Here is a 27,169-nt window from a genome sequence, read left to right on the forward strand (position 1 = left end):
AGGCTTTGTCTTGCTCTCTTTGTGTGTACCATACAAGATGATGTATATATATGTACCCCTCAAAACCATGTACCGGAGAGTATGATGCAGAGTTATAAAACATCGTGTATAGTATAGAGATATAGACGGCTCTCCGGCTCTCCTCTCTCATCTCTCATATCTCTCTCATACCTTTGCTTTCTCTCCGTACAATATATCCTCTACTCGCTCCGCAATGGCCAAGGCACTCGTCAAGCCCGGACTCTCGATTCCCAGAAGGTTCACGAACCCAGGAAACCCATGTTCCTCACAGATTATAAAATCCTCAAACCCCTTGCCGTCCTTGCCGTACGTACCGCTGCTGCCCGGGCTCAGTTTCGGCCTGATGCCGCAGTAGTCCAAGTCGATGGCGCCGACGTCCACGGAAGGCAGGTACGTCTGGATGACCTTCACGGCGTCCGCGAGCCGCGCAGGGTTCGGGGTCAGGTCGGTCGGGTCGTCCACCCACTCCACGTCCGGGCCGAACCTGGCGCGGCCGCCCATGTCGAGCGTCAGGTGCGTGCCCAGTCCACCCAAGCCGGGGACGGGCGCAGGGTACAGCAGCGTCTTGACGCGCGGCCTGGACGCCGAGTACGAGAAGTACGTTCCCTTTGCGAAGTAGGCAGTGCGGTGCCGCTCGGGCGGGAGGAGCATGTTGTTGACGGCGATGGCGCCCAGCCCGGCGGCGTTGACCACGCATTCGGCCGTGATGGTGTCTTCACCCCCCGCGCCGTCGCGGCTGCGCGTGCGGATCTCGTAGGACGTTATTCCGTTGCCCGGGTCGTCGGCACTCGGCCCGCCGCCGCTGCGGACGGCTTCAACGCCCGTCACGACGGTATGCAGAACCTGGTCGCCGCCCAGACTGTCCAGGTCGCCCTCGAGGTACGACATGAGCGCGTGGGAGTCGACGATGCCCGTCGTCGGCGACTCGAGAACCCCCGCGTCGGCGCGCACGTCCGGTTCGCGGTCCTGGATCTCGCGACGGGACAGGAACGACGTGGGCACGTCGATTGACTTTGTGAACGCGTGCAGGTCAGTGAGGTGCTGCATCTGCCGCTCGTCCTGGGCGATGATCCACTTTTTCGTCCGCCGGTAGGGGATCGATTTGGTCTCGCAGAGGTCGTAGAGGAGGTTTTTGCCACGGATGCAGAGGCGCGTCTTCAGACTCGAAGGCCCGTAGTAGATGCCTGCGTGAATGACCTGTTACAAGAAGCCCCGACAAGGCGGGGGTCATGTCAGTTACCAAGGAATTAGGTAACTACGTCTATTTTGACCATTGAGATGATGTAGATGTGGCTGCGGCTTCTGCTTCGACTTCCGCTTCTGCTGATGGCGTCGGGGTGAGAGGCAGGAGGGGGGGGGGGGGGGGGGGGGACAGACGAGAGAGCGTGAGGTGATGGTGTGAATGTATTACAAAGACAGTCAAGGGCCGGTGAAGAGCCACCAAGATACCCTGGATGACTGAGCAGTAAGGGCCATCTGGAAGAACACAAAACATACCTCGGAATTCCTGCTGCTGGTCTCAGTCCCTACCGACCCATGCCTCTCGATCAATATCGTACTCGTCCCCGTCCGTTGCGCGAGCTGACGGGCGATAGCGAGACCAACCACGCCGCCTCCAATGACCTATGCACAGCCAGCTCAGCCGCCACGTACCAGCAGTTATCTTTGACAACAGACACAACTAGCCTGTAGATGACAATATAATCTGGGCCCTTGCGCCAATCAAGGAGAAAGTAAAAACGTGACGCAACTTACAGCGTGAGTAAAATCCGCATCGTTGGATCTCGAAGTCGAAAACGTCCTCCTCACCGCTGAAGAATCGCGAGGCAGTCTTCTTGCCAGTAGTAGTAGCACGCTCCGGCTTTTCGAGATGGTCTGTTCCATCTTTACGGGCACCAAATTCTTCCCGTATTTCTTTCTTTCTTTTCTTTCTCCTGATCTCTTTCCCGTGCTTGGGCTCGTTTTCCTTGTCGTCGGTCACCTCAAGAGACCTGTCGATACTTCTCTCGAGATACTTTCTGTGTAAAAGACGACGTCGGTTCTCATCTCACGCGGCTTTGACTGACGGGACCCCGCGTCGTGTGTGAGACAAAAGAGCCTGACGATGTTACCATGCCACCAACACAACGTCGCGAACTGGCGTGGCTGATTAATGATGGCTCCTCGAAACCCCAGCTGTAAGCTATCACGGTAAGTCGACTCGCACCGCTCTCGAAGCAACTAAACCTTTGACCTGGACGGGTAGGCAGTGCTTCTTCTGCGTAGTGGCGCATGCACCTATTGTTCTTGTGGCCAGGTGATGTCGAGGTGAATATGGACAGGAGTGCCTCAACAAGGCTGAACCTTATCTTGGCGTCTATTCATATACTCGGTCGGCCCTTGAATAGAAAAAAATTGTACTTGGTAGGTCCTACACAAACAAAATTCCGTCCAAAACAAATGCAAACAATGGTGAGGAGGAAAAGTCCGCCTGCTTATGGTCGCAAATCCAAGTATTTAGCAGCAACCATGAGTCAACATTATAGCTGATAACGGGCTTCTGCAAGATGACGTCTGAGGAATTTTCTTGATTAAGGTATGATAATGATAAAACGCTTCAGCCTCGTTCCGCTGCGCAGACGGATAAAAGGTGGACGCTGATCGTCCGTAAGTCGATGAGCTATCCAAGCTCGTTGCCTTCGTGGCTTCAATCTATCTACAATTACGCATGCTTCTTCTCTTCCTCGAGGTGGGTTCTCAAAAAATCAAAGGACTTTGTTGCGCCAATCTTGTGTACCACGAAACCCTGAGCCAAATCAAATGCAGTCATGCCACGGCGTCTACTCGTCTTCGATTACGAGTTTGTTGAGGTGGAAATTTCTTTGTAACTGTCGCTCAAAAGTACGACTCCAATACCGACAAACCGGGAAACACAAAGGGCCTGAATGGTCATGTCTAAGCTCGTTCCGTAAAGGTCAACCTGCAATGGTCCTAAAGTTTGAGTTAGCAAATATCCCACCACACTCAACAATAGATCAGAGCTTACCTGAGGAAAGATGGTTGCAAAGACTTCAATATCCTCGCTGATGGCGGTTGGCTCATGCACCCAATCCAAGAGTATGCTTGCCTTGCCAATCATTGCCATCAGATTCAACTGAGCATAAGTCTGTCCCAAGCAATGGTGAGGTCCAGTGCCAAAAACCAACCAATTCTTGACCTGCTTGTCTGCATCACCAGTGATCCATCGCTCAGGAACAAAGTTGTCGGGATCTGGATAAGCTTCAGGGTCATGGGTCGCAGGCCAAAGCGCGGGGATGACCATGGATCCCTTCTTTATCGTATAGTTCTCTGTCATAGGGAAGTCTTTTTTGGCAACGTAGGGCACGAAAATAACTGGAGGACGATAACGAAGAGTCTCCTTCACAACGGCCCTTGTCCATACCATGGACTCCAGCATGTCCATGTCGAATGGCTTGTTGCGGTCACCGCCTCGAAGGGCAAGGTTTTCCTCTCGAACCTTGGCCAAGATTTCTGGTCGGTCGGCCATGATCTGGAACAGCCAGGTACATGCGCTCGAGGTCGCATCTTGTGAAGCAAACAACATAGTGAACATCGTTTGGGAAATTTCCATGTCGCTGAATTCTCGAAGCACCTGAGCTGGCTTCTCGGACGAGTCGACGGTCTCACCTCTTGCAATGCGCTCCCTGTACTTGGCCGAATCTTGCATTTGCTTGATCCAAGCATCCATGGTACAAGTGATCGAGCCGCCGGCAGCCATGCGAACCTTGGACTTTGCTGCACACTTGGCAAATTCGTCCATGACCATGTCGCATGCCTTCTTTCCATACCAAGTCTTGGTGTAGGGAATTATAAAGGGGAAATTGACCAGCTCCAACGACGCAGTGATGAGATAGTAGTCCTCGGCAATCTTCTTGACCACCTGATCGCTCATGTAGTGACCAACAAAAGTCCTGCATGACACAGCGGTCATCAGCTCTCGAAGAATTGGCATCCACGCCTTTGGCTTCATATTGTTCTCCTTGGACTCATTGACAAAAATCTTGAAATATCGGCTGTAAACTTCCTCTTGTCCTGGGAGATACGCTTCCAGTGCTTGGCGGGTAAACAGGCCGTTCAGGCCTTTGCGGTAGTCGACATGTTCGCGGCCATCGAGGAAGACCCAATTCGTCGGCCGGAGGAGCTTTGGAGCAATATCGACAACGGTGGGTTTGAGAAATGCGGGTGAATTGAAGATCTTTCTCGCGGTATCTCGGGAAGCGCCGATGACCACGAATCTGATCCGATGGTTAGCTCAGGGAGACTATCGACAGGAAGCAACTATGCTTACTTGTGGAAGACGGAAACGCAGCTCAGGTCGCCGCTTTCCCACTTCTGTTTGTATTTTTTGAACTCCGGGCGCATCGATTCGAGAAACGGTCCCATAAACGGCAGTTTCCATGCCGGTCCAACGATGCCATACTTTTGATATTGGTAACTGCCTGTATAACCGTTAGCTGTCGCGACTGCGGTGACCGCTCCGTGTCGTCTCACATTGATCGTATGCTATCAATAGCGCGAGAATAGTAAACAAAACTGTCCAGACATTGAGCTGGGCGACAATCCTGCCCACGAACCCCGAGGCGTCGGCGGCCTGAATCTTTAACTGGGCGTCTGCGAGGGGCGAGGTGAAAGCTGTTCGATTGGCGACGATATCCATGGCGTAGGCTTAACTTGGGTAGGGTAAGGGCCGATTGTCGAATGGGGGCGTCGTGGTTCCTGGCAATAACAGCGCAGATTTGTCACCACAGGCCAATGGCGATTGTGAAACGAGCGTCTGTTGAGCGCAAAAGCACTTCGCTCTGTATGTGTACAGACAACAAAAAAGAGAAAAGAGCCGTAGGATGGAGATAACGAGGTAGAGAGAGTTCGAGAGCGCGAAAGTCAAAAAGCAGGTGGGGATCCGAGAAATACAAAGCCTCCCTTTCCGCACACCGCCAGAGGTCGTATTAGGTAGCAATGGAGGAGCAATGGAGGAGCTATGGAGGAGCTCTCCTGTGGGCTGTAGGTGGTGTCCGTGGTATGAAGTATGTAGGCGAGATGGGCAATTTTTCCACTGTCTGCCGTGGGAGATTGACGGTGGAAAATGCCGTCCGTCGACCGTGTCCCCTGTCCGGGTGTCCCTGACTCTGCTGTATCTTCTATTGGCCTGAAGAGCCTCACTAGGCGAGGATCCGCATCGGTTCCACGACACCCGAATCGCGTCACTTAGCAGTTGGCAGCATCGCACCACTGCGCGAAGTCAGTCCCTACCTCTGCAGTACACACCACACCACCACCATTAGTCATCATCTGACGGGGCCCTGGACGCCGGTACATGGGATATGATTCAGCAGCGTAGACCCCTCGTCAGCCAACGTGGACACCCTGTGCGCATACTTGTAGCTGACGAAATCAGTGTTCTTTTCTATCTGTAGGTATAATGCGGCTCCAGACTGGGATTTGCACCATGGCAGCAGCCCTTGTTGTGAGATCATACACCCGACACAGCAGAGAGAAGATTCTTCAATCTGGCCATTCATCATAAGCTTATCATCATCCTACGCCATTTGCCAAGCCCCTCCAATAATACAGATGCTATTTTCCTCCCAGCTTTCGTGATCATGGTTCAACAACTAAGTACTTTTGTCGTGTCAAGGCAGCCCTCTAAGGGATGTCAAATAGCGGTTTCATCTTCCTGATCAACGACCATTCTTCCTTGGTTACTTCGTCTCGATAGAACTCCTTGAGAGTGTCAATTGACTGTCGAGAGATCAACGAGTACAAGGTGTCCTTCTCGTCCAGTTGTCGACCATATAGGGGCTGGTTGGGCCCTTCGATCTTGACCGCAACGGCTGGCTGGCCCTTTTTGCAAATCGGGATCGCCTTGTGTTCTCGCTCAATCGTAGTCCTGCTGAATGTCAGTTGTGATCGAAATTACTACAGCATGCGTGATACTCACACCCTACCCAAAGAGACAATTTCCTTCACGTGAGTCACAGGGTTCGTTCTGACGGCAGCGATTGGCGTCAGAGGTCGGAGACTGCCGTCTACAACATCGACACCCACAACAATAGGGTCTTTCTTGTTGAACACCTGCAATGGATGGAGAACGCATGGGAATACAGCGTTGAGCTTGCTCTCCTCCTTGCGCTGTTCGGCAAGCTGGTTCCGATATTTGGTGAAGTCATCAAAGAGGTGGTAGATGATGTCGGCGGTGAAAATCTTGATGCCGTTCTCGTCTGCGTACTGTTGGGCTTCCTTGTCTACTTTAACATCGAAGCAGAGCATGACCGCGAATTCCTTGGCCTTTTCCAGCATCGTGCCTGCCATCATCACATCGCGTTTGAAAACAGGTCCGATGGAAATGTTTGCCACAGGGATCTTCATGTCTTTCAAGAACTTTAACAAGGCTTCCAGGGAACCCAGTGTTGAAGCCTGGACGCTGACACCACGATTGTCCTTGGATACAGCGGTAAGAAGTTTCTGGAGATCACCCATCACATCATCCTCCAAGTCTTCTTCGTCGTCTTGAGGTCCGACCACAAGCAGACGTGAGCCAGCAATTGCGCCTTCCAGGTCATTGGCCGCAATCTTGACACCGAGGGCAGCCTTGACTTCCTTGTTGTGCACATATGCTGACTTGAGACGGAGTTCTTTAAGTGGAGCAGGCGTTAATAGCGCTCGAATGTTCGTGGCGATAGGTCCGTTGATACCACACAAGACTATTCGATCACCTTCCCGAAGAACACCGTTTGATAAGATGACATCGATCGTCGTACCAAGACCTTCAATAACCTTAACTTCAAGAATGGTGGCCTCAACTTCAGATAGATACATAAGACTGGAAGTCATACGTTCTTGGGTCAGAGTAACCAAAAGCTTCAGCATATCAGGGATACCTTCGCCGGTATGCGCCGAGGTGGGAACCAGCGACACAAATCTTCTCATGTCTTTGTTTTCGTAGTAGAGCTCAGCATTGAATCCTTGCTCAGCAAAGGCAAGCTTGGTCTTGTCAAGTCGGTCCTTAAATTCGTTGACGACGCCCTTGTTCTGCATCGCCAAGCTTTCCTGGAAACCATTGTTATCGATCTTCTTCCAACCGTACAAACGATCAATCTTGTTGAGCGCGACAATGAACGGGATCTTGCGTTCTCTGAGAAGGTTCATGGATTCAATGGTCTGAGGCTCGAGACCGTGCATAATATCGACCACTAGGATGGCAATGTTGCAAAGTGAAGAACCACGAGAACGCAGATTGGAGAAAGACTCGTGACCAGGGGTATCGATGACAAGAAGACCCGGCACTTTGAATTCAAACTTGCCGTCCTTGTTGACGACAGCCGTTTTCTGTTGTAGGGCTTCAACAGGGAAATAAGTAGCGCCAATCTGTTGCGTAATGCCACCAGCTTCGCCCTCCTGGACGTTTGTCTGTCGAATCTTATCAAGCAACTTCGTCTTGCCAGTATCGACGTGACCGAGAATACAGCAGATAGGTGATCGCAGGTTGTCTTTGGACCGCGCTGCAAGCGCTTCTTCATGTGCTTTTTGCCGACGAGCAGCAGCCTCTGCTTTTCTTTGAGCAATCGCTCGCTGATTGGAAGTCTGTTCTTCGTCATCCGAGGAGTCCTCATCGGACGTGTCTGACTCAATTGGTCTCTCTTTAGGCGGGGGTCCATCTCGCAGTGGCAATGTTGAACTTTTTGATGGTTTAGTGGCTGCACCATTAATTGCAGCTTTCGCATTACCGTTGACTGTCGGCTTGGCCGGTTCCTCATCTGAATCAGCATCCCAGCTGTCCTTGACGTCTTCATCCGCGGCCTTTTCCCAGTCGTCAAGCTCAGACTCTTCATCATTTCCCGCGTTTGCAGCTTCGGCAGCGGCGGCGGCCGCTTCGGCCTCCTTTGCAAGTCTCTCGCGTTCAGCTGCTGCAGCTTCAGCTTCTTGTCTGGCTTTCTCTGCGGCAGCCTCCAGGTCAACTTCCTCTTTCTTTGGCCCTTTGCGCTTCTTGTCAAAGGCAGGCTTCTTTTTCTCTTCCGTTGTTTCACTCAGACCCGCGACTTTGACCCCCGCTTCTAGCATCTGTTGCAAGCGGAGTTCTTGCTGCTGTTTGCGCTTCTTGTCTGCCTCAGATAGCAACTTGCCTTCCTTTCGGAGTTGCTCCTTCTTCTCCTTCTCCTTCTCCTTCTTTCGCTGTCTAGCTTCGGCTTTCTTGGCCTCCTCCTCAGCTTCTTTTCGTAGTCGTTCCGCTTCCAAAGCTTTCTCTTCAGCCTCGAGTCTGGCTTCCTCTTCTCTCTGTCGTGCAAGAGCTTCCTGCTGCTTTTGAATGGCTGCCAGGTGGGCAGGAACCTTTTTCTTTTTACCAGCCTTATCTGTCTCTGCTGCAACTTCGGGCTTCTTTTCTTCCACAGGCTTCACTTCCTCAGCCTTCGGCGCAGGGGTCGGTGCCGTGGTCTTCTTTTTGGCGGCTTGTTCCTTCTTGCGCTGCTTCTCTCGCTCTTTCTTCTCTCGCTCCTTTTCTTTCTTTGACTTGACGCCTCCTCCCTCGCCATCGTCTCCATCATCGGCTTGCTTCTTGTTACCTTTGGTCTTCTTCGCATTTCCAGCGAAAACATCATCCTCGTCGTCGAGCGTGGCTTCGGCTGGAGCCTTAGCAGCGAAGTCTTCGGCAGGCGGGGTGGGAGCAGCACCATCGGCGTCTTCGCCTTCAACAAAGTCGTTGACGGGTTTGCCCTTCTTTGCACGTTTGTCTCTGTTTTTTCTGAGTGCAGCCATCAAGCCGCCTGCGTTGACTTCCTCCTCAGCGGCATCCTCAGTCGCTTCTGCCTTTTTGGCATCCGCAGTGGCTTGGGCGATGGGATCGATGGTCTCACCCATGTCGGCATCCCAATCGTCCGCCTGCTTCTTGCCTCCCTTCTTCTTCGGCGCCATGGTGATTATTATGTCGTGCGAGATGAGGAGATTGTGTTAGGGTATGAAGCGTCCACCATGGAAAGTGGATGCATTCAGTCGGGTTCAAATGGGTTCAGATTCGATGGTAAGGACGAGGAGTGCCTCGAACGGGAGAGCAAAAAATAGTTGTCGACACAAGGCAAGATTAGAACGCCCTTTGCCACTGTCGAGAGCCGGATTTAAGAGATGTCTTCGTGCGTGGGTAGAGACGATAGTGGGGTTTTTGCAAACAGCCTACAAGTTTCGTCACTGGCGAACCATCAGGCTCAGAGCGCTTGGCGCCTCAAGCAAGCTTTTGGACATAAATGTTTCCCAGCAGTCCACTCCCTCCGTTGAGTACACCGAGAGCATAAACTACTGTTTGATCCCGCAGACTAGGAACGAACGGCAATGGCTTCTGCTCATAGCCCAACACTGTCTGTCCCTGATTGGCGAGTTTGTGGTTTGCGTAACTGGTCCATCTTTATTGATCTCCTTTGACCAGTCATTCTTCTACGGCCCTGTCATCAGTGCTATATAACAACCCGCCCTGCCCGCTCTCTGAGTCATACGTTACAACGATGCAGCGAACTTCTTGGCCCCGTCAACACCGTGAAACCAGCTCACACGGTCCTTGACGAAGAGTTCCAGCTGAGGTCTCAACTTTGTCTCGTGCAAGCTGAAGTCGTCGACGGAGCCAATGCGCAGAAAGCTGACCTCGGGATACGCATCCCCCTTCCGATACATGAGTCCACCGCAGGTTGAACAGAAGTAGTTTGTCATCTTCTTGCCAGAGGTGGGTGTCTTATCCTGACCCCAAGATTTCAAGTTCTCTTTGCCCCGGAGATGTTCAATGTGTTTGTCTTGGACGGTGAAGTTCGAGGCAAACATGGACGCAGTGACTTTGCGGCAGTCGTAGCAATTGCAGACGAAGGTGTTGACTAGTCCTGGTCCTTGAATCGGCTGCGACATCAGGCGTTGTTAGCACGGTCCCAATAGCAAAAGGGAAAAGGAAAGGACATGAATATCGAAGCACCAGCAGAGGTCCGTCAGACATCTAGTCAGCTGCCTCCGAGACAGTTTCCCAGGGCAAGAAAAGGACAGCGGTGGAGGGGCACGCACGAACGCAATTTGGACGGCACCGCAGAAGCAAGTCGCCGTGGCTTTGTCCTCGGTGGACCAGCCGTCCCTGGCCACGCCTGCGAGAGGGAAGAAGGGCTTGGAGTTGTCGTGCGTCGTCGCAGCCATTGATGTAGTGTTTGCTGTGGACGGAGGTGGTCTTTTAGACTTGAAGTCGCTGTTTGTAGTCGCTGTGGAGAGTAATGATGGATGGCGGATGGAAGAAAAGGAACACGTCCTCAGGAAGTGACCTTTCCATCCTTTTATACTTCGACTCCTCCTACGAAGAGCCAACTATTCTGCCGTGATGTCAATGCTAGTGTATCTCTCGGTATCCATTCGGTGTTGTTGGCCATGACAAATCCTCAGGGACTATCTGTGTGTGTGTGTGTTCGTAAACAACGACCTGATCTTGGATGCGTGGAATAGGTTAGGGCTGTCATGGCAAGATCCCATTCGCCCCCCTGCTCGGTGATGGTGATGGTATTCAGGGCATCGGGATCATTCGTCCTTCTGCTGAGAAATGCCGCTTGCTGCTGATGGCCCAACAGGGGAATACACCGTCCAAAGAGGAATTTGGGGGATTTTCTGCGGAGTGCGGAACCGACCCCTGCTAAACCTATCTCAGACAGAATTCCCTCTTTCGGTCGTACTCTACTGAGAACGGCAAGAGACAGAAAATCGCTCTATCGACCTAGCCGGTGCTGTCAGTCGAGCACGAGTACTGTACCACCTCGACCTCTTCTTGCCTTGGTGACGCGATTTGCAAAGCAACGATCCTGAATCCAGAGGACCGCCTCCTCCCCCCTCCCCCCTGCGGCGATTATTCTGCAATGTCAAACGCCGTTCATTCTTCTACCCACTCATTAGACGGGTGGTGGAGGAGTTTTCTCACCCACACAGCAACGCTCTCTACGTAGTTTTCTTTCGGCCCCAGCGCACATTCGGCCAAGGCGTTGAACTCTTCCAGCATCGACCCCTTGAGGATTTTGCGCAAGTTGTACGGTCCTTCCTCTATCATCAGAAGTAACCGATCGCCTCGAACGTGCATATCCTTTAATCGGACGACGGGCGGCCGGACGGTGACTTCGTCGCCATCGCCGTCTCGTGCCCTGATAGGAACCGGCTTGATCGATCTGGTAGTCATGTAGCTCGCCTGCTCCAGAAAATGGAGGAGCTTCCATTCGTCATACTGGATCACGGTAAGGTGGAACAAGGTCCCGTCACTGGCACTTGCATAGAAGCGATGTCGGTGAGAAGAGTATTTATTGCGGAGGTAAACCGAGTGTGGCCTGAGGAGAAGGTGGTCGATGAGAAGAGGCAAGTTTGCCTGGAACAACGGGTAGGGCTCTTCGCCGTCCTGGTGGAAACCGCCGAACGCCATGATATCGGTGGTGCCACCGTTCCAGGCAGAGAAAATGGCCGAACTGTTGTCGAAAGGCACAACGTTCTTGGTTGCTCTCGCTTCATTGTCCGACTTGTGCTCGAACAGCTTGTTGGACCGCTCTATCAGCACGAAAAGCGAATGTTTTGCTGTGGCAATGAAGATGAGTGATCCCTGGCACGAAATGCTCTTCGCAGCGGACGGCAATCGGTGTTTTGAAAGCGTCTTCCATTTGCGGGAAGCAAAGTCTAGGTGGTGGAGGTGAATTTCTCTTCCTGCGGCAATCAGGAGAGACGACATCTTGTAAGCGCAAATCGCCGTGACGGGTTGTTCCGGGCTTCTGAACGCAACCTTGGGATTTGTGTCTGGGATCCCTTTGCTGAGGTTCTTTGCATTGACGCAGACAACCCGCCCACTGCACCGAGGAAAGCCTGCCTCCTTTTGCTCAAGAGCTAGGACAAACCATTCGTAATGATGTTCTCCGTCTGTTGGAGCCCAATGGATCAGAGCATTGACACTCTCATTGGTCTCTTCTGTCACAATCACAGAGAGTCGACCGTCGCTGGACGCTTTCAGACTAGGGTCGATGACATGAAGACCCACTTGTTGTATCTTTCGTGGAGGAAGTGATGTCTTCATGCCACTTCCCATCCGACTGGACGGAATATTCTGGAGGTCCTTGGGGCGAGGAGCTCCAGTCAGAAGATGAGTTTTCTCGAAAGCGACAACAAATTTTTCGAGATACTCTGAATACAGCACATGTCGTGGTATGCCATCAGCGGACGTTCTTCGCGTAACGGTTTGTTCTTGAGCTACTAATGAGCAGAATAAAAGCTCGTCCTCGGTTGCACAAACCACCAAGCCACCTGGGTCTTGACACGGGGAGGACAGCTTTGGGATTCGATGAAGAGAAGTGACAGTGTACTGGGCCGAAGGCTGGATGGGAGTCAATGGGGGGAAGGTACTGTCGGCACTTGTGACTTACATCTGAACGGTCCGTGACATACAATGAAGACATAGTGTAGTCGACCATTGAAGCATTGCGGTGAAGAGTAACACGGCTGGTCGCCGATCCGCACAGTACTAGTGCCGAGGACGCACCCGATCGTCCTGGGGACATGTGTTCCTCAAAAATGCGGATCGAGGTTGCTCCTAGCCTATGTATGCCGGAATAAAACACATCTGACACGCTGTTAGTTGAGCATGTCTTTCATCTGAGACCTGGTTCATACCGAAATGCTGATCCTGGCACCTGAAATCCAGACAGATCAGAAGCCCATACCGCAGGCCGCAGAGAAGGAGGACCGGATCTCCGTCACATCGTTTAAGTGCAGCAAGGGAGCTCACTGCGCATTTTCCCGGAAGTTTGTAATGGAACTGGTCAGCAGTACGATCAAAAACTTTTCGCAGAGACGTGTCTTCCTGCACAATATACCAGTGGAGTCGCCCCTCGTCAGAGCCAACGAGTACCAAGCGTCTGCCCTGAATTTCAAAGCAACACAGGCTAGTAGGAATGTCCCTCAGTAGTGTCGATGTTCCTTCCTTCAAGATGACACCATAACCGTCCACCGAATCCAAGATCGAAGTAAGACATATCTCATAGCCCTCAGTTGCCTGACGGGCCGTCACAAACAGTCGACCATCCTCGAAGAATGCTGCTTCACGTAGTTCACATTTCATGCGGACAAACTCTGAAAGAGAAGCTTCAACTGCGGTGGGGACCACGCTGATGCTCTGTGTGGTGACCTGTAGTATGGAGTTTCCACCTACAACGGCTGCCATTAGAGTAGGGTGATCAAAGTCAAATCCGGGGTGGCTTTCTGAATTTGTGAAAGAGAGCTCTTGCGTGTCAAGCTCAAATGATACCATGGATGACTGTGTTGGTTGGGAAGCCAGTACCAGTAGTTCGTTACGATCCGGTAACTCCAACGTCCACAGCCTGTCAATCAAGGCAGCATCGGGGTACGGGACGGTCCACCCAACCTGTGCCTCCACGCCGTATCCAATCTCGAGCAGAACTCCCTGGTCTGAACCACGACTGCAGCATGCGAATAATCGATCCGGATCCTCTCGTGGCCAGGTGTCGGTAAGTTGATTAGCGCTGGATGGACCAAGAACCATGCCTCGAAGAGGACATATTGACTCCAGAAGCTGAATGCACTCGGGTGTTCCTCTCGCAGAGACATGGAAGACGCCTCCATCTGTCATACTACCTCCAACTATGAAGATGTCGCCACCTTTGCCCGGAGGGCCTGCGAGCATGCAGAATGCTGTGTCCGCTTTCAGCCCAAGTCGTCCAATTGTCCAGTTCAAGTTGATTTTCGAGCTAGAGGCCTTCTCAATTTGGAAGTATTGAAGGAGGCCGTCCTCTCGCAGCAGCACAAAGTCATCTCGTTTCTCCTTGTACTCGTTGTGGCGACTTGGTTTTGCCCACTGAACCCACTCTAGACTCCCTGCTGCTTGTTGTCCAAAGGGGCAATGGATCCGTTTAGTGTCACTGGTGTGGACATTCTCATAATACGATAGGCCTGTTTTCATAACCATGATAAATGAATAGGGTCGTGCAGAGGGAATTAGCATTGATGGGATTTCCTCCTCGGCCAGCACCCGCCCACTACTAGGTATAGGCTTTATTGTTTGAAGCGGCGATCGTGTATCCCAGCTGTACATATACTGGCGTGTTGATTTCTCTTCTGAACCACCCCAGACCAGAAGGAGAAGCACCACTCTATTGGGATCCGATTCAGGGCTAGGTAAAAAGGTAATCATCATGACATCGCCTCGGATCTGAATGAAACGTTGCTGGAAACGTCAATACATAGTCAATGATATGATGTGTGTGACGTACTTCATCTGACGGACGAAATGAGCCGTGTTCAAGAGGATTCCACTTCTCTATTTCTCTCTGGATGTGGTCAACCTTGCGTAGCTTGAATATCCCAACATAGCCTGAAGGGGACGCAACTGCAAGCGCACGAGACCTTGCCTTGTCAGTACAACGTAGTGGTGACTACTTTGAGAAAGACTTACTTTGGTTCAACTGCAACATATCGGCATTGACTGGACGGCAGCCCTGCTCCTCTGAGAAAAGGCCGCTTTGCAAAGACAAACCTTACATCGCCGCTGTTATCCTCTCGTGCACAGGCAAAGATGAGTTCATTGTCGACAGTCACAATGACTAGTATCTGTGCTGGATCACCATGGTTAATAGGCTGCCCACCAATGCTGTAGTTTTCTTGGTCTCTCTCTTGTTTCAAGATCGCGTCGAGGATGGGAATGACTTCAACGTCAGCGGAGATGACTTTCGCATCAGTGATTTGAGTTCCAATGTCGAGCTTGGCTGTTGTGTTGACTAACTGTCCAGTCTCGATGAACTCGTACAGCTGTATGAATGTTGCCCCGACGAAAACAACGTCCTCCTTCGATGGAGATCTTATTCTTGCTGGCAGAATCCATCGAATGCATGAGGTTGAGTTGAGTGTTCGTGAAAGGATGCCTAACCGTCGTCTATCATTCCATTCAAGACTGGGAGGAAAAGACATGACTGCGTCAAGATTGTTTGGTGCTTCACCTTAAGGGCAGAATTCCCGAAATCGAACCGATCCCAGGCACGAGCGAGGTTGATAGTCAGAGAAAGGGAGTCATTTGCCGGCCAACAAAGTGGGCCTGATGCAGGACAGACTGTGCGATTTGTTCACAGTATAATGGTTGGTAAGAGAAGCAGTTGTTCGCAGAGGTGATCGGACGACGAATATATATCCTTATGCTTGTCGACATTGATCAACTTATCGAGGCGTAGAGTTCGCGGTCAAGCAGAGTGATGGCGAGGGGCAAAACCTCCTGATCCGGACACTCGCCCCGATTCGGTGGTTGCTCATCCCAAACCTGGTTCACGGCGCTGTACAAGTGATAGCCAACGGGTGCAGGGATGCTGGGCAGAAGTACAGGATCCGTATGAGGGAGAAATGAAGCTACGGCATGGTATGAGGTCAAAGCAGCATGCGTCGGGGTTCACTGGGCCGTGTCTGCGCGCAGGGGCTTCTTGTTGTGGACCTTGACATGCTCACCTGGCTAGTGATGTGCGCGCGGCGGAATCCACCAACAAGGCAATTGTTCCATCATACTTCACCTCTTCACTGCATCACTTCAACGCTCCGGAAGAACCAGCAGTGTATCCTTGTGCGAAACTGACCCATCCAACGGGAGCGTAAACACCTCGTTAGCTGATGCGACACAAGCTTTAGCAGCAGCTTGACACAGCCAGGCTGACCTCTTCGTGTTACCTGTCATCTTCATCAGGCTTCATTAGAATCATCCCCAGACAGCCGTTGGCATCTGCTGTGCCACAAGCCTGTCGCTTCCTCTGAGCCTATTTCAATTTCAACCCAAAGAGCGGCGAGCTCTCCCCTTCTATCTGCAGCCTGGTCTCTCCTCAGCTTAGACGCCTGCCATGGCAGAGGTACGCTCCAAATAAGGTCCGATGCATGTTCGCTGCATTGCATTTCTATCAGCCCCACGGAGTATCGAACAGACACCTGTCAATCAACGCGTGGGTAGGGGTCTGCAGGATCAATGGATCAAGACCAAAACGAGAAGTGCCGAGCCATTGAAGATGCCTGCAAGCAGGGCGATCTCAGCGCCCTAGTCAAGCTTGCAACTTCGACCGGCGGCCTGGTGACCGATGAAGCTCGCCGGCAAGCCTGTATGCCCCCATGCTTTCCGCTTTGACTGACTGGTGGAACGTCACTGACGCCGAACCTGGAAGGGCCGATCCTATTGGGTTGCAAGACTCAATTTCGAGACGCTGCACAGGAGCAGCCGAGCCAGGCATGGAGGAAACTACCCCAGCATCCTGACGAAGACCAAGTGCAGCTCGACGTCGATCGCGCCTTTGTTTACTACCCGAAAGGTTTGAACAAGAATTTTGCCCCCTGGTGTTACTTGGCTTAATGTAACTAGATGAATCTGAACAGTCTCTCGACAGGCGGAAAACGGAACTTTCCAATCTAATTGTCGCGACACTGAGAAGCCACTCAATGCTGTCGTACTTCCAAAGTTATCACGATGTGGTACAGGTACTTCTCTTGGTGCTTGGAGAGTCAAGTGCCGCTGTTGCCGTCCCACGGATTTCTCTGATGAGACTTCGTGACTACATGCTTCCGACGATATCTCCTGCAAGGAAACACTTCGAAATTGTCTCAGCCATCGTCAAGTCTGCTGATCCCGAGCTAGCCGACCACATCGCCGAGGCCGAGAATAGCTTCGCACTTTCAGCAACTCATTCCCTATTCGCCCACGACATTCAAGACTACGGAGACATTGCTCGAATGTACGATTTCCTCCTTGCGCACGAGCCAGTCATGAGCCTCTACTTGTTCGCTGCCGTTACCATCTCGAGGCGGTCTGAATTGTTCGAAATGCCAGCTGATCAATCCGATATATTGACCTTTGTGATATCCAAGCTTCCACAAACTCTCGACATTGACGCATTAATCCAGAACACCCTGATGCTGTTTGAAAAACACCCACCACATCGTCTTCAAGGCTTCGTTTGGTGGCGTGTGTCACAATTCAGTGTCCTCAAAACATCACGTAAGACTTATCAACACCAAAGTTTGGAGCAGGCAGAAGACCTAGCCCGGAAACAAATCGAGCAGCTACGCCGAGAAGAGCTACTGCAGAAGAGGCTGAAGTTATTGGCGCGATACAGGCGACCGCTTCTCTCACTGACCGCTGCTCTGTTGGTAGGAGCGATGTCCTACTCGATGAGGCGAAGTGGGCAAGATAGATACGTTTGGTCTGTTCTGTCGGCGATAATGGACTCTCTTCCAAGACGGCCTTGAGGAGAACATACCACGCCCGGACTCGAATGGCTTTCATATCGCGGCCACCAACTACGCAGGACGGCACGGTCTACATGCGGTCAAACACACGTCGCCAACCGATATCAAACAGGACAACAAAAACCAGTTTGTGAAAGAACACTGGTTGTTCTTACCACTCTTAAACTTACATAGCCTGCGACAACACCCTGAGGGACATGCGTGGCCGAGCAATTTACCCTGCGATAGTCTCAAATCCTCCAATCGCGCTCTGTGATAGACACAGAACTTCTGGGTAACTCAGTGGTTGTGAGTCATGGTGATCGTACCCTCATTATTGATCCCTCCTGTGTACAATAGCACCTGTACTTCTCCGAAGATCGTCAGTTTGTACTATAGAACGAAGCACTGGCCCCTAACAATACTTGATCGATATAGCTTTGTAATGACAGTTGGGCTGCTTTAAGTGCATGGCAACCTGGTCGTTACCTAGGTAGGCACCTTACCTGGAGCGCGTCATTACAACCGCCACTCGTATACGTCAAACAGCAAGCGACACGTTTGCATTTCGGTCGGTCTACCTCTTCTACAGCTTATCTGTTGGCTTTCCCATCTGCTGTGCAATCCACAACAAAAGCGTGGACTTTCCCCAAGATGGCTAATAGAGGCTATGATGTTGTCGTCGATGTCGACGCGGAGGTCTGTCGTCTTCCATCCCAGCGCGTTCCCAGCTGGACAAAGCTAACAAAACCCAGGGCGACCTAGGCCACACTGACCTCCAGGACGACGACCTGGAATTCCACCCTTCGAGTACGTCACGTATCTCTGTGCTTGCCCACACGGACTGCCGTCTCTAACATGCTGCAGATTTCGAGAACAACCCGTCTAGCCGCAAGATCCAACCTGACTCAACATCTTTCCTGGCCAACAGTGCGACAAACCCAGCAACTCGCCCCAACGATCCTTCCGCAGTGCCCTCGAAGCATATGCTCTGGTCCCTATCTTTCTACGCGCAGTTCTTCGACGTCGACACATCCACGGTCCTCCAGCGTTGCCGGAGAGCGCTACTACCTTTCCTTCCTAACCAGCCACCCTTCATTGAGACCTTGGAAGGGAACCCCGATTTATATGGGCCCTTCTGGATCGCCACGACTGTGGTGGTCATCCTCTTCCTCACAGGTACTATAAGCCACAAGCTTGCGTCGGAGGGCAGGAAACACTTCGAATATGACTTCCGTCTGCTCAGTGGGGCGGCGGCATTGATCTATAGCTACACAGCGTTCGTCCCGCTGGGTTTGTGGGGTGCGCTGCGCTGGTTCGGCGCCCAGTCTCTCGACCTGGTCGAATGCTGGGCTCTGTACGGATATGGAAATCTCTTCTGGATCGCCGTCGCTCTGGTTTCGTGGTCGCCGCTCAACGGCCTTAACTATGCCTTGGTTGGGTTGGGGTATGCCGTGAGCGTCTTCTTCCTGGTCAAGAATTTGTACCCTGTGATCGCTGCGACGGATAAGAAGATCAGCCAGATACTCCTCGTTGTTGTGGTGGCTTTGCATGCGGGCCTGGCGATTGCGATCAAGATCTTGTTCTTCAGTCACAAGAGCCCTGCGACGGATGGGGACGACAAAAGATTCGCCCAGTTTCTGGTCTAAGCGTCACATGGGCTCTGGAGCGAGATGGCAGGAGACATGCCACAAGGGAATATTCAAATGGCTTAGGTAAGGATTTCAACTGCAGGAACGAATAGATATTGTGATGAGCATAGGAATGCGGCTGGTGCATCTCAGGATACCAGATTATGGTTCGGGCTAGGGCGATTCATAATGTGGAACGACGTACATGGTATTCGAGTGCGTAGCTGTACAACAGAGGCCAGGTCACTTCGGGCATAGGCTTGGTGGAATGAGCTCATGTTAATTCTTGAAAACAAAAAGTGCGCATGTAGAGAGTGCAGTGCTGGTCCTTTTTAGATCTTATCGATTCAACCTAGCTTGTGCAGCCGACAGACCGTTGTGTCATCTTGAGCAAAGCCGTGTCTACCACGAATCTCTCTCTTCTCGTAACAACATCAATACCTCCTGGTTCTAAGCGAACAACACCGCCGCCGCCGCCGCCAGGGAGCCAAATCTGCTCTGCACCGCTCCGGTATGCGTCGCACACCCACCACAAGAACAGGGCGATACGTTTATTTGATCTTCTTCTTTGGTCGGAGCTGGTTGGTGTGTCCGCACTTCTTCTTGCGGCAGTTGGTGGCTCGTGGGGGGAGACGGGCGTAGCACTTTCGGCAGATCATCTTCTCGCAGTTGTACTTGGAAGCAAGAGCCTTCAGGGATGGTTCGATGATACCGCCACGCAGACGGAGGACGAGATGGAGAGTCGATTCCTGCAGAGAGTTTTCGTGTCAGACCCAGGCGTCCCGGACACGCGTGATACCCGACGCATCGTTCTGTGATCTCACCTTCTGAATGTTGTAGTCGCTGAGTGTTCGGCCGTCCTCGAGTTGCTTTCCGGCGAAGATCAATCGTTGCTGGTCAGGTGGGATGCCTTCCTTGTCCTGGATCTTGGACTTGACATTGTCGATGGTGTCGGAAGACTCCACCTCGAGGGTGATAGTCTTGCCCGTGAGGGTCTTGACGAAGCTGTTCGGAGAACCACAGGTCAGTCTACGTTCTGTTCCGCTCTCAATGATAGCTTCGATGGCTTGGTGGCGTGTTGCGACATCGATCGACGACGAGTATCGTTGTACAGAGGCCGGGAGATCGAGGGGAACTCACATCTGCACTGTATCAAAGTCAGCATTACGATCGGTACTTCAGCATGTACCGGAGTCTACTCACTCTTTACAGCCTCTTCGGGTCACTGGGGGAAAGTTGGTTGTCGTAGTATGGACGTCGCAGCTGGATCGAAGTGGACTTGAAATGTTCAGTGTGCAGAATTGAGCGCCAAGACAGTATCACGTGGAAGGCGGCGAATCGTAAGTCATTACATAAGTCAGGCTGCATCTCGAGACTTCCCGCCACCTACTAAAGAGTACATAAAAAAGTTCCGTGAAACCTGCTTGCACCTTACGGCTTCACGATAGGACGACTATTTCGTATCTAGAGCTCTTCTACCACGAACGGTACCCGAACATGTCGTCTCTCCAATATCAGCATACTCACACGACGCTCGACTCCTTGATGCGCGTATTTAACGGAGAAACACGACGTGCCCGCGCTCTGACTAATAGCTGCCTCGAGTGCTGACTCTATCGGCCGAGATTGAATTATGCTTCATCTCCTCATACTGTACTAGCCCTTTTGTGCTGTCACTGATCGTCGCTATACTGCCGCTGTGTAGGAGGACTCCGCAGACATCTTTCGCAAGGCTGCCATCCTCGTTCCGAAGACGGGGACATAAATAGGTCGGTCACTTTCTGTCCTTTTGTTTCCACAGTCGACGTGGGTGTTGCACCTAGATTTCCTTCTCATTCACTGTATGAGAACTTCGTCTGCTACTCTCCGTTCCTACCTTTGCATCTGTCCCCGCAACTTCCTGCTTCGCTGCTGTCCAACTCCGAGCCTTGTTCCGCAACCATGGCCGCGCCAACACCTTCAGGCAAACCGCGACCTACCATTGTCCTCGGATGTGCGAGCTTCGGCTCGGAAATCGATCCGCTCACCAGGCACCATACAACTCAACAAGCATCTGAACTCTTCGCGGCATTGACTCGCCACAGACACAACATCATCGACACATCTAGACGGTACCCGGCACTTGCCGGCGGTACGAGCGAAGAGCTCATCGGCTCGACACTGCGTTCCGCGGCGTTTCCTGACATCGAAATCGACACCAAAGTACTCTCGGCGCCGGGCTGCCACAAGCCAGAGAACATTGCCAAATCCATCTCCGACTCACTCCGTGCTCTGCGTGTCGACTCGGTACGGACCATCTACTTGCACTACCCGGATCGCTCTGTCCCCTTGATCGAGCCCATTCGAGCCTTGTCCCACGCCGTGGACATCGGACAGGCCAAGCAGTGGGGCTTGTCCAACTACACGATAGATGACGTGCACGAAGTCTTGTCTCTCTGCAAGAAGCATGGTTTGGTCAAACCCGCGATCTTCCAGGGCGAGTACAACGCGATCAACCGCGACAGCGAGGAGCTTATTACCTTGTTGCATGAGAACGGAATCGCTTTCTACGCCTACAGTCCCGCGGCGGGTGGGACGTTGTCGCCAACGGGCTCTAGGATAGCAGCACAGGGTCTCGGGGGCGATCGCACCAGGCAACTCTATGGCACCGAGCCGGTTCAGAAGGCAATACAACAGGTGAGAGATGTGGCGGAGAAGAACGGACTAAATGGCCACGAGACCGCTATAAGGTGGGTTGTGTGGGATAGCATGCTGGATGAAAAGTACGGAGATGGGGTGATTATCGGAGCGAGTAGCGTGAGCCAGCTGGAGGAGACACTGCGTGCGATCGACGAGGGTCCGCTGCCCGGTGAAGTAAATCAAGCGATCGAGGGTATTTGGGCATCCATGTTGAAGGACAAGGCGAGAAAGTGAGACAGGTCAACCATCACAGAGAGCCGATCGCGAGGTGGAAGTTTAACACATCCTGTACGAGATTGTTGACATTTTATATCGTAAAGGCACTGTACCTGTCCACCGCATCACTGCCGGTATACGGCTGGGGCCATCAGCAGGGCAATTCTCGCTGGCATAAATCCTCTCGATACTAAGGTATGTATGTGTGCAGATGCCAATTACTGGATCCCATCGGGACAAGGAACAGAGGGTACAAACAAATGGTTTTGTCTACCTTACCAGCCCTCTGGTAATCCCATAGGGTGGGCAGTTAACGTAGTCCATACATGGGTAAAATGCCAGGGGTGGCTGAAAATCAAAAGGTTCGCATTAGAGATCGATTATCATCTATGTACCAATACATATCTACCCTGCTACAAGCATTGCCTTCCGGGCACAACAGCTGCAGTCGTTTAGTCCACAGGATCTTCCTCAAGCAACAGCTTGAAGCTGAAAGGCTCGAAAGGTATACCCTCGCCAACGAAATGCTTACTCATAGCTTCGACCCAATGCAGACGTAAACTGTGCAACATGGCAGAAGTACCTTCCATGATACACAGAACAGCAATGGTCAAGACAAACCACATGTAGAACGTAATGATAATCATCGGGATTTGCATAGCACCAGTTGTAGTAAAGGCGCCTCCGAGGGTCATGCTCCACAGCACAACAGACAACTGCTGATGAGCAAGAGAAAGGGCCCAGAGACGCAGGTATGAAGCGGTGTGGGAAACACAGTTCAGACAGAATTCGATGGTATCTAGAAGTGAAAGAAAAAGGTTAGCAACAACGACTTACTTGTGGCCGAACTGGCGTGTAACTTACGAATAGTTTGGTGAATCATAACTTCCGAAAACTCAAATTCTTCGTGTTCATCGTCGTCGATATTCTCGGTGATCATGGCGCCTTCATCGTTGGTGTCTTCACTTGCGCGGCCGTTTGCGCGAAGACTAGTGTGCTCATCGGCGTCGTCGAGATCAGTGGCGTGGGTGACGCGACGAGTGTCACCAATACCACGATAGCCCTTGGCCTGGGTCTTGTTGTGTTGGTATCGGAGGTACAACGGCTTCAGGAGCAGGAGGATGGGCACATTGATGACTGCAATGAGCAGCAGAAACACCTGGACTCCGGCCTGACCACTGTAGAGCTCTTCGCCTTTTTCGACATTGCCGGGAGACAAAAACATCTGAATCAACATGTTGAGCAACGAAGGCGGGTTTCGGCCCTCTGCCTTCCAATCGACAGACCATTTGTAGACAATGCAGAAGCTCAAGTACCCAAAGATACCTTGGAAGAAGATCATTCCAGGGACGAAATTGCCCCAGATATCAACCGGTGACTTGAAGTGCTTAGCATTGATGTAGGAAAAGGACAACGCATAAGTCATATGACACCAGCCCATCAGGATAGCGAGCTTCATTTTTAAGCTGTTGCTGAAGATAAGGTCGTTCTCGGATCCGTGCCATGCCCAGTCCAGACCGAACGGATATCTATAACTTCCTTTGAGATGGGCCGTGACTTCGGGCCGTCCTTCTTCAGGGTACTCCCAAGCGGATGGGAATGGCGTGAAACCCTTGGAGAAGACATCGTTGTAGATAAGACCGGTGAACATGGAGAAAATACCCATCATGAGCATGATGTATCGGCCATAGAAGGCCATCGAAAAGAGCTCATCTTGTTTGGACCTCAGCAGCGGTTTCTCCCAGTAGATCATGGCAGCGGCAGCCATAGTCATCAGACATCCATGACCAAAGTCACCAAACATGACTGCAAACAAGAACGGGAAGGTCACAATAGTGTACAGGCCAGGGTTGACTTCTTGATATTTCGCAGTACCGTATGCGTTGATAATGGTCTGAAACCCTTCCGTGAACTTGTTCGTCTTGTTGTAGGTTGGAGGTGTCTTGTTGGTCTTGATCTGGTTGACAATCGTGGGAACAGATAACCCGGCACGATCATTGACATCTTGCAAAGTCGCTCTGATCTGGGGGAGTGAGTTCGTGGGACACCAAGCTTCGGCGATCAAGGTCTTTCTGGCATGATCATACGAGCACATATTCAAAGCATTGTAGACGGCCTTCTCTTTCTTAATCACAATCAACCACGCAGCAAGCGATCGGGAAATCGCAGTTAGCTCCGCATCGAGTGTTTTCTTGGTATTGCGAAGGACACTGGCGAGATCGCTGAGGCGAGTGTTGACTTCGTGGATCTGGTCGCGTCGAATGTCGGCGTCCTCATCGACGTTGTAGAGGTCTGCCCCAAGGGACTCGGAAATCTTCCTGATCTTTGCAATGATCTCTTTGCCATGGGCAAAGATAACAAATACGTTCTTACGGATCTCCTCATTCGTCTCCGGGTCGATGATCGGTTCGGGGATCTCTGACTGGTTCATGTACAAGTTTCCACGAAGCGTACGCCACAAGATGCGTTCGAAAGCTGGCAGCCTTTCACGGCGAATGACACCAGCCACGAAGCCGATGTTCATGACTGCGAAGCTCTGCTGTTGGCCAACGTCGCCATTGGCTCTGCCCTCTTCAGCCTCCTGGTTACGGAGGAGAGGAGCATCGTCGTCGTCGTCCACGCTCTGCCTGATGTCATCACTCTGTCCATGGGCACGGTCAAAGAAACCGCCCGCCTCTTTCAGGACCCATCGCCACTCCGTCAACTCGACTTCTCGTTTCTTCAGCGTTTCATAGCTCTCGTTCAAGCTGCTGACGCGATGTTCCAAAGCTTCAGATCGGTCGGCGAGCTCATCGATCTCACTCGCCTGAGATGCGGCGAGCATGTCCTGGTCGAAGTCCCAGTGGCTGCGCATCTGAATGCCTGCTTTGTCCATCTGGGAGTGGAAGTAGCGCAGCTGCCGTTCAACATTATCGAGGCGTCGGATCTCTTTGGTGAAGGTCCGTTGAAAAGCCGTGGTGTCAGAGTTGAGGTCTCGAAATTGCACAACGCCAATTTCACCCAGAGCAGAAACGACTTCGCGGCCAATTTCGTTGGAGATGTAGAGCTGGGTCAGGGACATGTCCGCCGAGCGGAAGAGCGTGTCCTTATGGGCCATGCTGGGCGGTTGTATGAAGGAGTGAAAGGCCGCCCAGGCCGATGCAAGACAAGAAGGAGAGGTTCGAAAGGCTAGCAAGGAGCTTCGTGTTTGCGTGGCCGGTACAAGATAGACGGAGGCCTGTTATCGCTGTCCTCAAAAGACCAGCTCTCGATGATGCCGCAGCGACTTGGCACCGCTTAGTCATCCGACCTCACTCAAACTCGACCGTACCTCAAGCAAAGAACGTGCTCGGTGTCGTTTACCATATACCTCGTTTCTGCCACGCTGGGTCATTCATTCTCTTTCGGTGGCTCATCGTACCTGATTGTGTTTAATCCGTTGTATGGTGGTGACCGAATGCTTGCACCGCCGCGACACAATGCCATGGTCCTGATGTCAGGCCTGGCAAGGCGTCGCGGCGTGAATATCAGGGCTCTGTGTGGTATAGCCGGACTAACCAGCACTCCTTCACGTCCGGCATGGCAGAAGCTTTCTACTCGGGGCGTTTCAAATGCACTTGCAGCACCTCAGCTCGGAGGACATGGTCTGAGACACAATGGGACGTGCCTCGTTTCGGCCTCGGTGAAGGGTTACTCGAAGCTTTCCAGGTGCGTGTGTACATTATCTTCCAAGCCATCTGATCTTGAACACTGACGGCGTAACCCTTTAGCCCACGAGCCACGAGAGTCTCAGGAATATGGCAGCGTAGGCTGCAACGACTACAATGCCGGACTGTGTCCAGTGAATCACCAAAGGACGAGGGGAAAAAGCCCAGGTAAGAAGAATACGGCAAAATCGCTTCATGTCAAAGTTCTTCGCTCGAGTGAAGATGAAGACACCCATGGCATCCCTCATATATCATTAGCACAGTCAAATCAAACTCACAGTCCCCGCATACTCCTCTTGCTTGACGAGAAGCCTTCAAAAATTGCTAACGAGAGATTTCCCTCGCAATCTTCCAGCACCGAGACAACCTCTTCTCCACCGGCAACGATGGTACCACCCAAACTCACCAAGATGCTCCCTCGAATAACCAAACATGAGAACATCTACACGATCCCCAACATTCTCACGTTCACGCGCCTCGTCGCCGCGCCCGCGGTGGGCTACTTCATCCTGACCGCGCAGCCTCTCGCAGCAGTGTCGCTGTTCTTCTACGCCGGCGTCACCGACCTGGTCGACGGCTACCTCGCACGGCGGTTCAACAGCACCACCGTCGTCGGCACCGTGATCGACCCGATGGCCGACAAGGCGCTGATGACCATCGCCGTCGTGTGCCTGGCCCTCAACCACACGCTCCCCGTCTGGTTGGCCGTCATCATCCTCGGTCGCGACGTCGGCCTCGCCATCTCGGCCATCTACTTCCGCTGGATCTCCCTGCCCCCGCCCAAGACGATGGCGCGGTACTGGGACTTCAGCCTGCCCAGCGCCGAGGTCCACCCGACCGAGATCAGCAAGATCAACACCTTCCTCCAGCTTCTGCTGATTGGCAACGCCATGATCCTGCCCGTGCTCCCGGAATCCCTGGTCGCCGCCTACAACTTGACGGGAATCTTCGAGGGGTGGATGTACCTCGTCGCCGGCACGACGGTGTGGAGTGGTCTAAGTTACGTTGGGAACAAGTCCGCCGTGAAGATTCTGTCGAGTGGTGAGAGTGACGAGAAAATTGCACAGGCCAACAAGGACACAACTAGGTCTTCCTAAGTCTACAAGCCCAACAAACGATAAAATGGAGGTCACCATCGGAGTGAGGCTCTTCCTCTTATCTTTTCTTCTGATTTGCGCGTGTACACCACCAAAAGGCGGTTTGTTTTACAAGGAAAACTGCGTCCGATATAAGACAGATTGTGTAGATTACAAAGACAATTGTTCAGATGGAGGCATTTTGAACCCGGCTCTGTAAATCACACTCACCCTTGCGAAACACTTTAGAAGAACAGTAACTGTCTCCGACTGTCAGGAGGAATGACGAATGAATGATCACTCAAACAATCAGTCAGTCACTGCGTTGTCCTATGCGGAAGCAAAGAAAAAGCCAAAAAAATTGAGATCCGTCTGTATTTGCCGGCTGAGCCATAAAAGCCAAAACCAACCTAAAACATACAGACATGAACATATTTTGAAACAATGATCAATGGCTATATCAGTCAAAGTGATATCTCGTTTTAGTAGAGTATAGAAACGGCTTTTGAGGGATTTTTCCCCTGTCACAATCTCGACACCTTCGTATGTTGCTACAGTGACACCCATGTACCATCCAAGAAAACCTTCT

At 52.0% G+C, this 27,169-nt stretch overlaps 11 protein-coding genes across 11 annotated transcripts; 4 read left to right on the top strand and 7 right to left on the bottom strand.

Annotated features, from left to right (window-relative positions):
* Window positions 1-165: 165 nt before the first annotated feature.
* Window positions 166-1,905, bottom strand: PV08_05611 (uncharacterized protein; the record flags this gene model as incomplete). Its single annotated transcript, XM_016379952.1, has 3 exons — window positions 166-1,218; window positions 1,519-1,644; window positions 1,777-1,905. 3 exons carry the CDS (start codon window positions 1,903-1,905, stop codon window positions 166-168), a joined length of 1,308 nt encoding a protein of 435 aa, XP_016235779.1.
* A 1,050-nt stretch (window positions 1,906-2,955) lies between these two features.
* On the bottom strand, window positions 2,956-4,717 carry PV08_05612 (uncharacterized protein; the record flags this gene model as incomplete). The annotated part of the gene is made up of 4 exons (XM_016379953.1): window positions 2,956-2,991; window positions 3,047-4,295; window positions 4,349-4,499; window positions 4,552-4,717. The coding sequence occupies 4 exons, from the start codon at window positions 4,715-4,717 to the stop codon at window positions 2,956-2,958; spliced, it is 1,602 nt and encodes a 533-aa protein (XP_016235780.1).
* Window positions 4,718-5,703: 986 nt separating this feature from the next.
* PV08_05613 (translation initiation factor aIF-2) lies at window positions 5,704-8,967 on the bottom strand (the record flags this gene model as incomplete). The annotated part of the gene is made up of 2 exons (XM_016379954.1): window positions 5,704-5,947; window positions 5,999-8,967. 2 exons carry the CDS (start codon window positions 8,965-8,967, stop codon window positions 5,704-5,706), a joined length of 3,213 nt encoding a protein of 1,070 aa, XP_016235781.1.
* A 573-nt stretch (window positions 8,968-9,540) lies between these two features.
* Window positions 9,541-10,215, bottom strand: PV08_05614 (uncharacterized protein; the record flags this gene model as incomplete). Its single annotated transcript, XM_016379955.1, has 2 exons — window positions 9,541-9,930; window positions 10,090-10,215. 2 exons carry the CDS (start codon window positions 10,213-10,215, stop codon window positions 9,541-9,543), a joined length of 516 nt encoding a protein of 171 aa, XP_016235782.1.
* Window positions 10,216-10,933: 718 nt separating this feature from the next.
* On the bottom strand, window positions 10,934-15,012 carry PV08_05615 (uncharacterized protein; the record flags this gene model as incomplete). Its single annotated transcript, XM_016379956.1, has 5 exons — window positions 10,934-12,406; window positions 12,456-12,652; window positions 12,703-14,272; window positions 14,319-14,451; window positions 14,501-15,012. 5 exons carry the CDS (start codon window positions 15,010-15,012, stop codon window positions 10,934-10,936), a joined length of 3,885 nt encoding a protein of 1,294 aa, XP_016235783.1.
* A 1,030-nt stretch (window positions 15,013-16,042) lies between these two features.
* On the top strand, window positions 16,043-17,313 carry PV08_05616 (uncharacterized protein; the record flags this gene model as incomplete). The annotated part of the gene is made up of 3 exons (XM_016379957.1): window positions 16,043-16,172; window positions 16,236-16,379; window positions 16,430-17,313. The coding sequence occupies 3 exons, from the start codon at window positions 16,043-16,045 to the stop codon at window positions 17,311-17,313; spliced, it is 1,158 nt and encodes a 385-aa protein (XP_016235784.1).
* Window positions 17,314-17,946: 633 nt separating this feature from the next.
* PV08_05617 (uncharacterized protein) lies at window positions 17,947-18,941 on the top strand (the record flags this gene model as incomplete). Its single annotated transcript, XM_016379958.1, has 3 exons — window positions 17,947-17,991; window positions 18,048-18,102; window positions 18,160-18,941. The coding sequence occupies 3 exons, from the start codon at window positions 17,947-17,949 to the stop codon at window positions 18,939-18,941; spliced, it is 882 nt and encodes a 293-aa protein (XP_016235785.1).
* Window positions 18,942-19,474: 533 nt separating this feature from the next.
* On the bottom strand, window positions 19,475-20,088 carry PV08_05618 (ubiquitin-60S ribosomal protein L40; the record flags this gene model as incomplete). The annotated part of the gene is made up of 3 exons (XM_016379959.1): window positions 19,475-19,672; window positions 19,748-19,980; window positions 20,064-20,088. The coding sequence occupies 3 exons, from the start codon at window positions 20,086-20,088 to the stop codon at window positions 19,475-19,477; spliced, it is 456 nt and encodes a 151-aa protein (XP_016235786.1).
* A 776-nt stretch (window positions 20,089-20,864) lies between these two features.
* Window positions 20,865-21,836, top strand: PV08_05619 (uncharacterized protein; the record flags this gene model as incomplete). Its single annotated transcript, XM_016379960.1, has 1 exon — window positions 20,865-21,836. The coding sequence occupies one exon, from the start codon at window positions 20,865-20,867 to the stop codon at window positions 21,834-21,836; it is 972 nt and encodes a 323-aa protein (XP_016235787.1).
* Window positions 21,837-22,270: 434 nt separating this feature from the next.
* On the bottom strand, window positions 22,271-24,915 carry PV08_05620 (uncharacterized protein; the record flags this gene model as incomplete). Its single annotated transcript, XM_016379961.1, has 2 exons — window positions 22,271-22,617; window positions 22,683-24,915. 2 exons carry the CDS (start codon window positions 24,913-24,915, stop codon window positions 22,271-22,273), a joined length of 2,580 nt encoding a protein of 859 aa, XP_016235788.1.
* Window positions 24,916-25,890: 975 nt separating this feature from the next.
* On the top strand, window positions 25,891-26,601 carry PV08_05621 (CDP-diacylglycerol-glycerol-3-phosphate 3-phosphatidyltransferase; the record flags this gene model as incomplete). Its single annotated transcript, XM_016379962.1, has 1 exon — window positions 25,891-26,601. The coding sequence occupies one exon, from the start codon at window positions 25,891-25,893 to the stop codon at window positions 26,599-26,601; it is 711 nt and encodes a 236-aa protein (XP_016235789.1).
* Window positions 26,602-27,169: the final 568 nt, after the last annotated feature.

Source organism: Exophiala spinifera (assembly GCF_000836115.1).
Source record: "Exophiala spinifera strain CBS 89968 unplaced genomic scaffold supercont1.4, whole genome shotgun sequence".
NCBI lineage: Eukaryota > Fungi > Ascomycota > Eurotiomycetes > Chaetothyriales > Herpotrichiellaceae > Exophiala > Exophiala spinifera.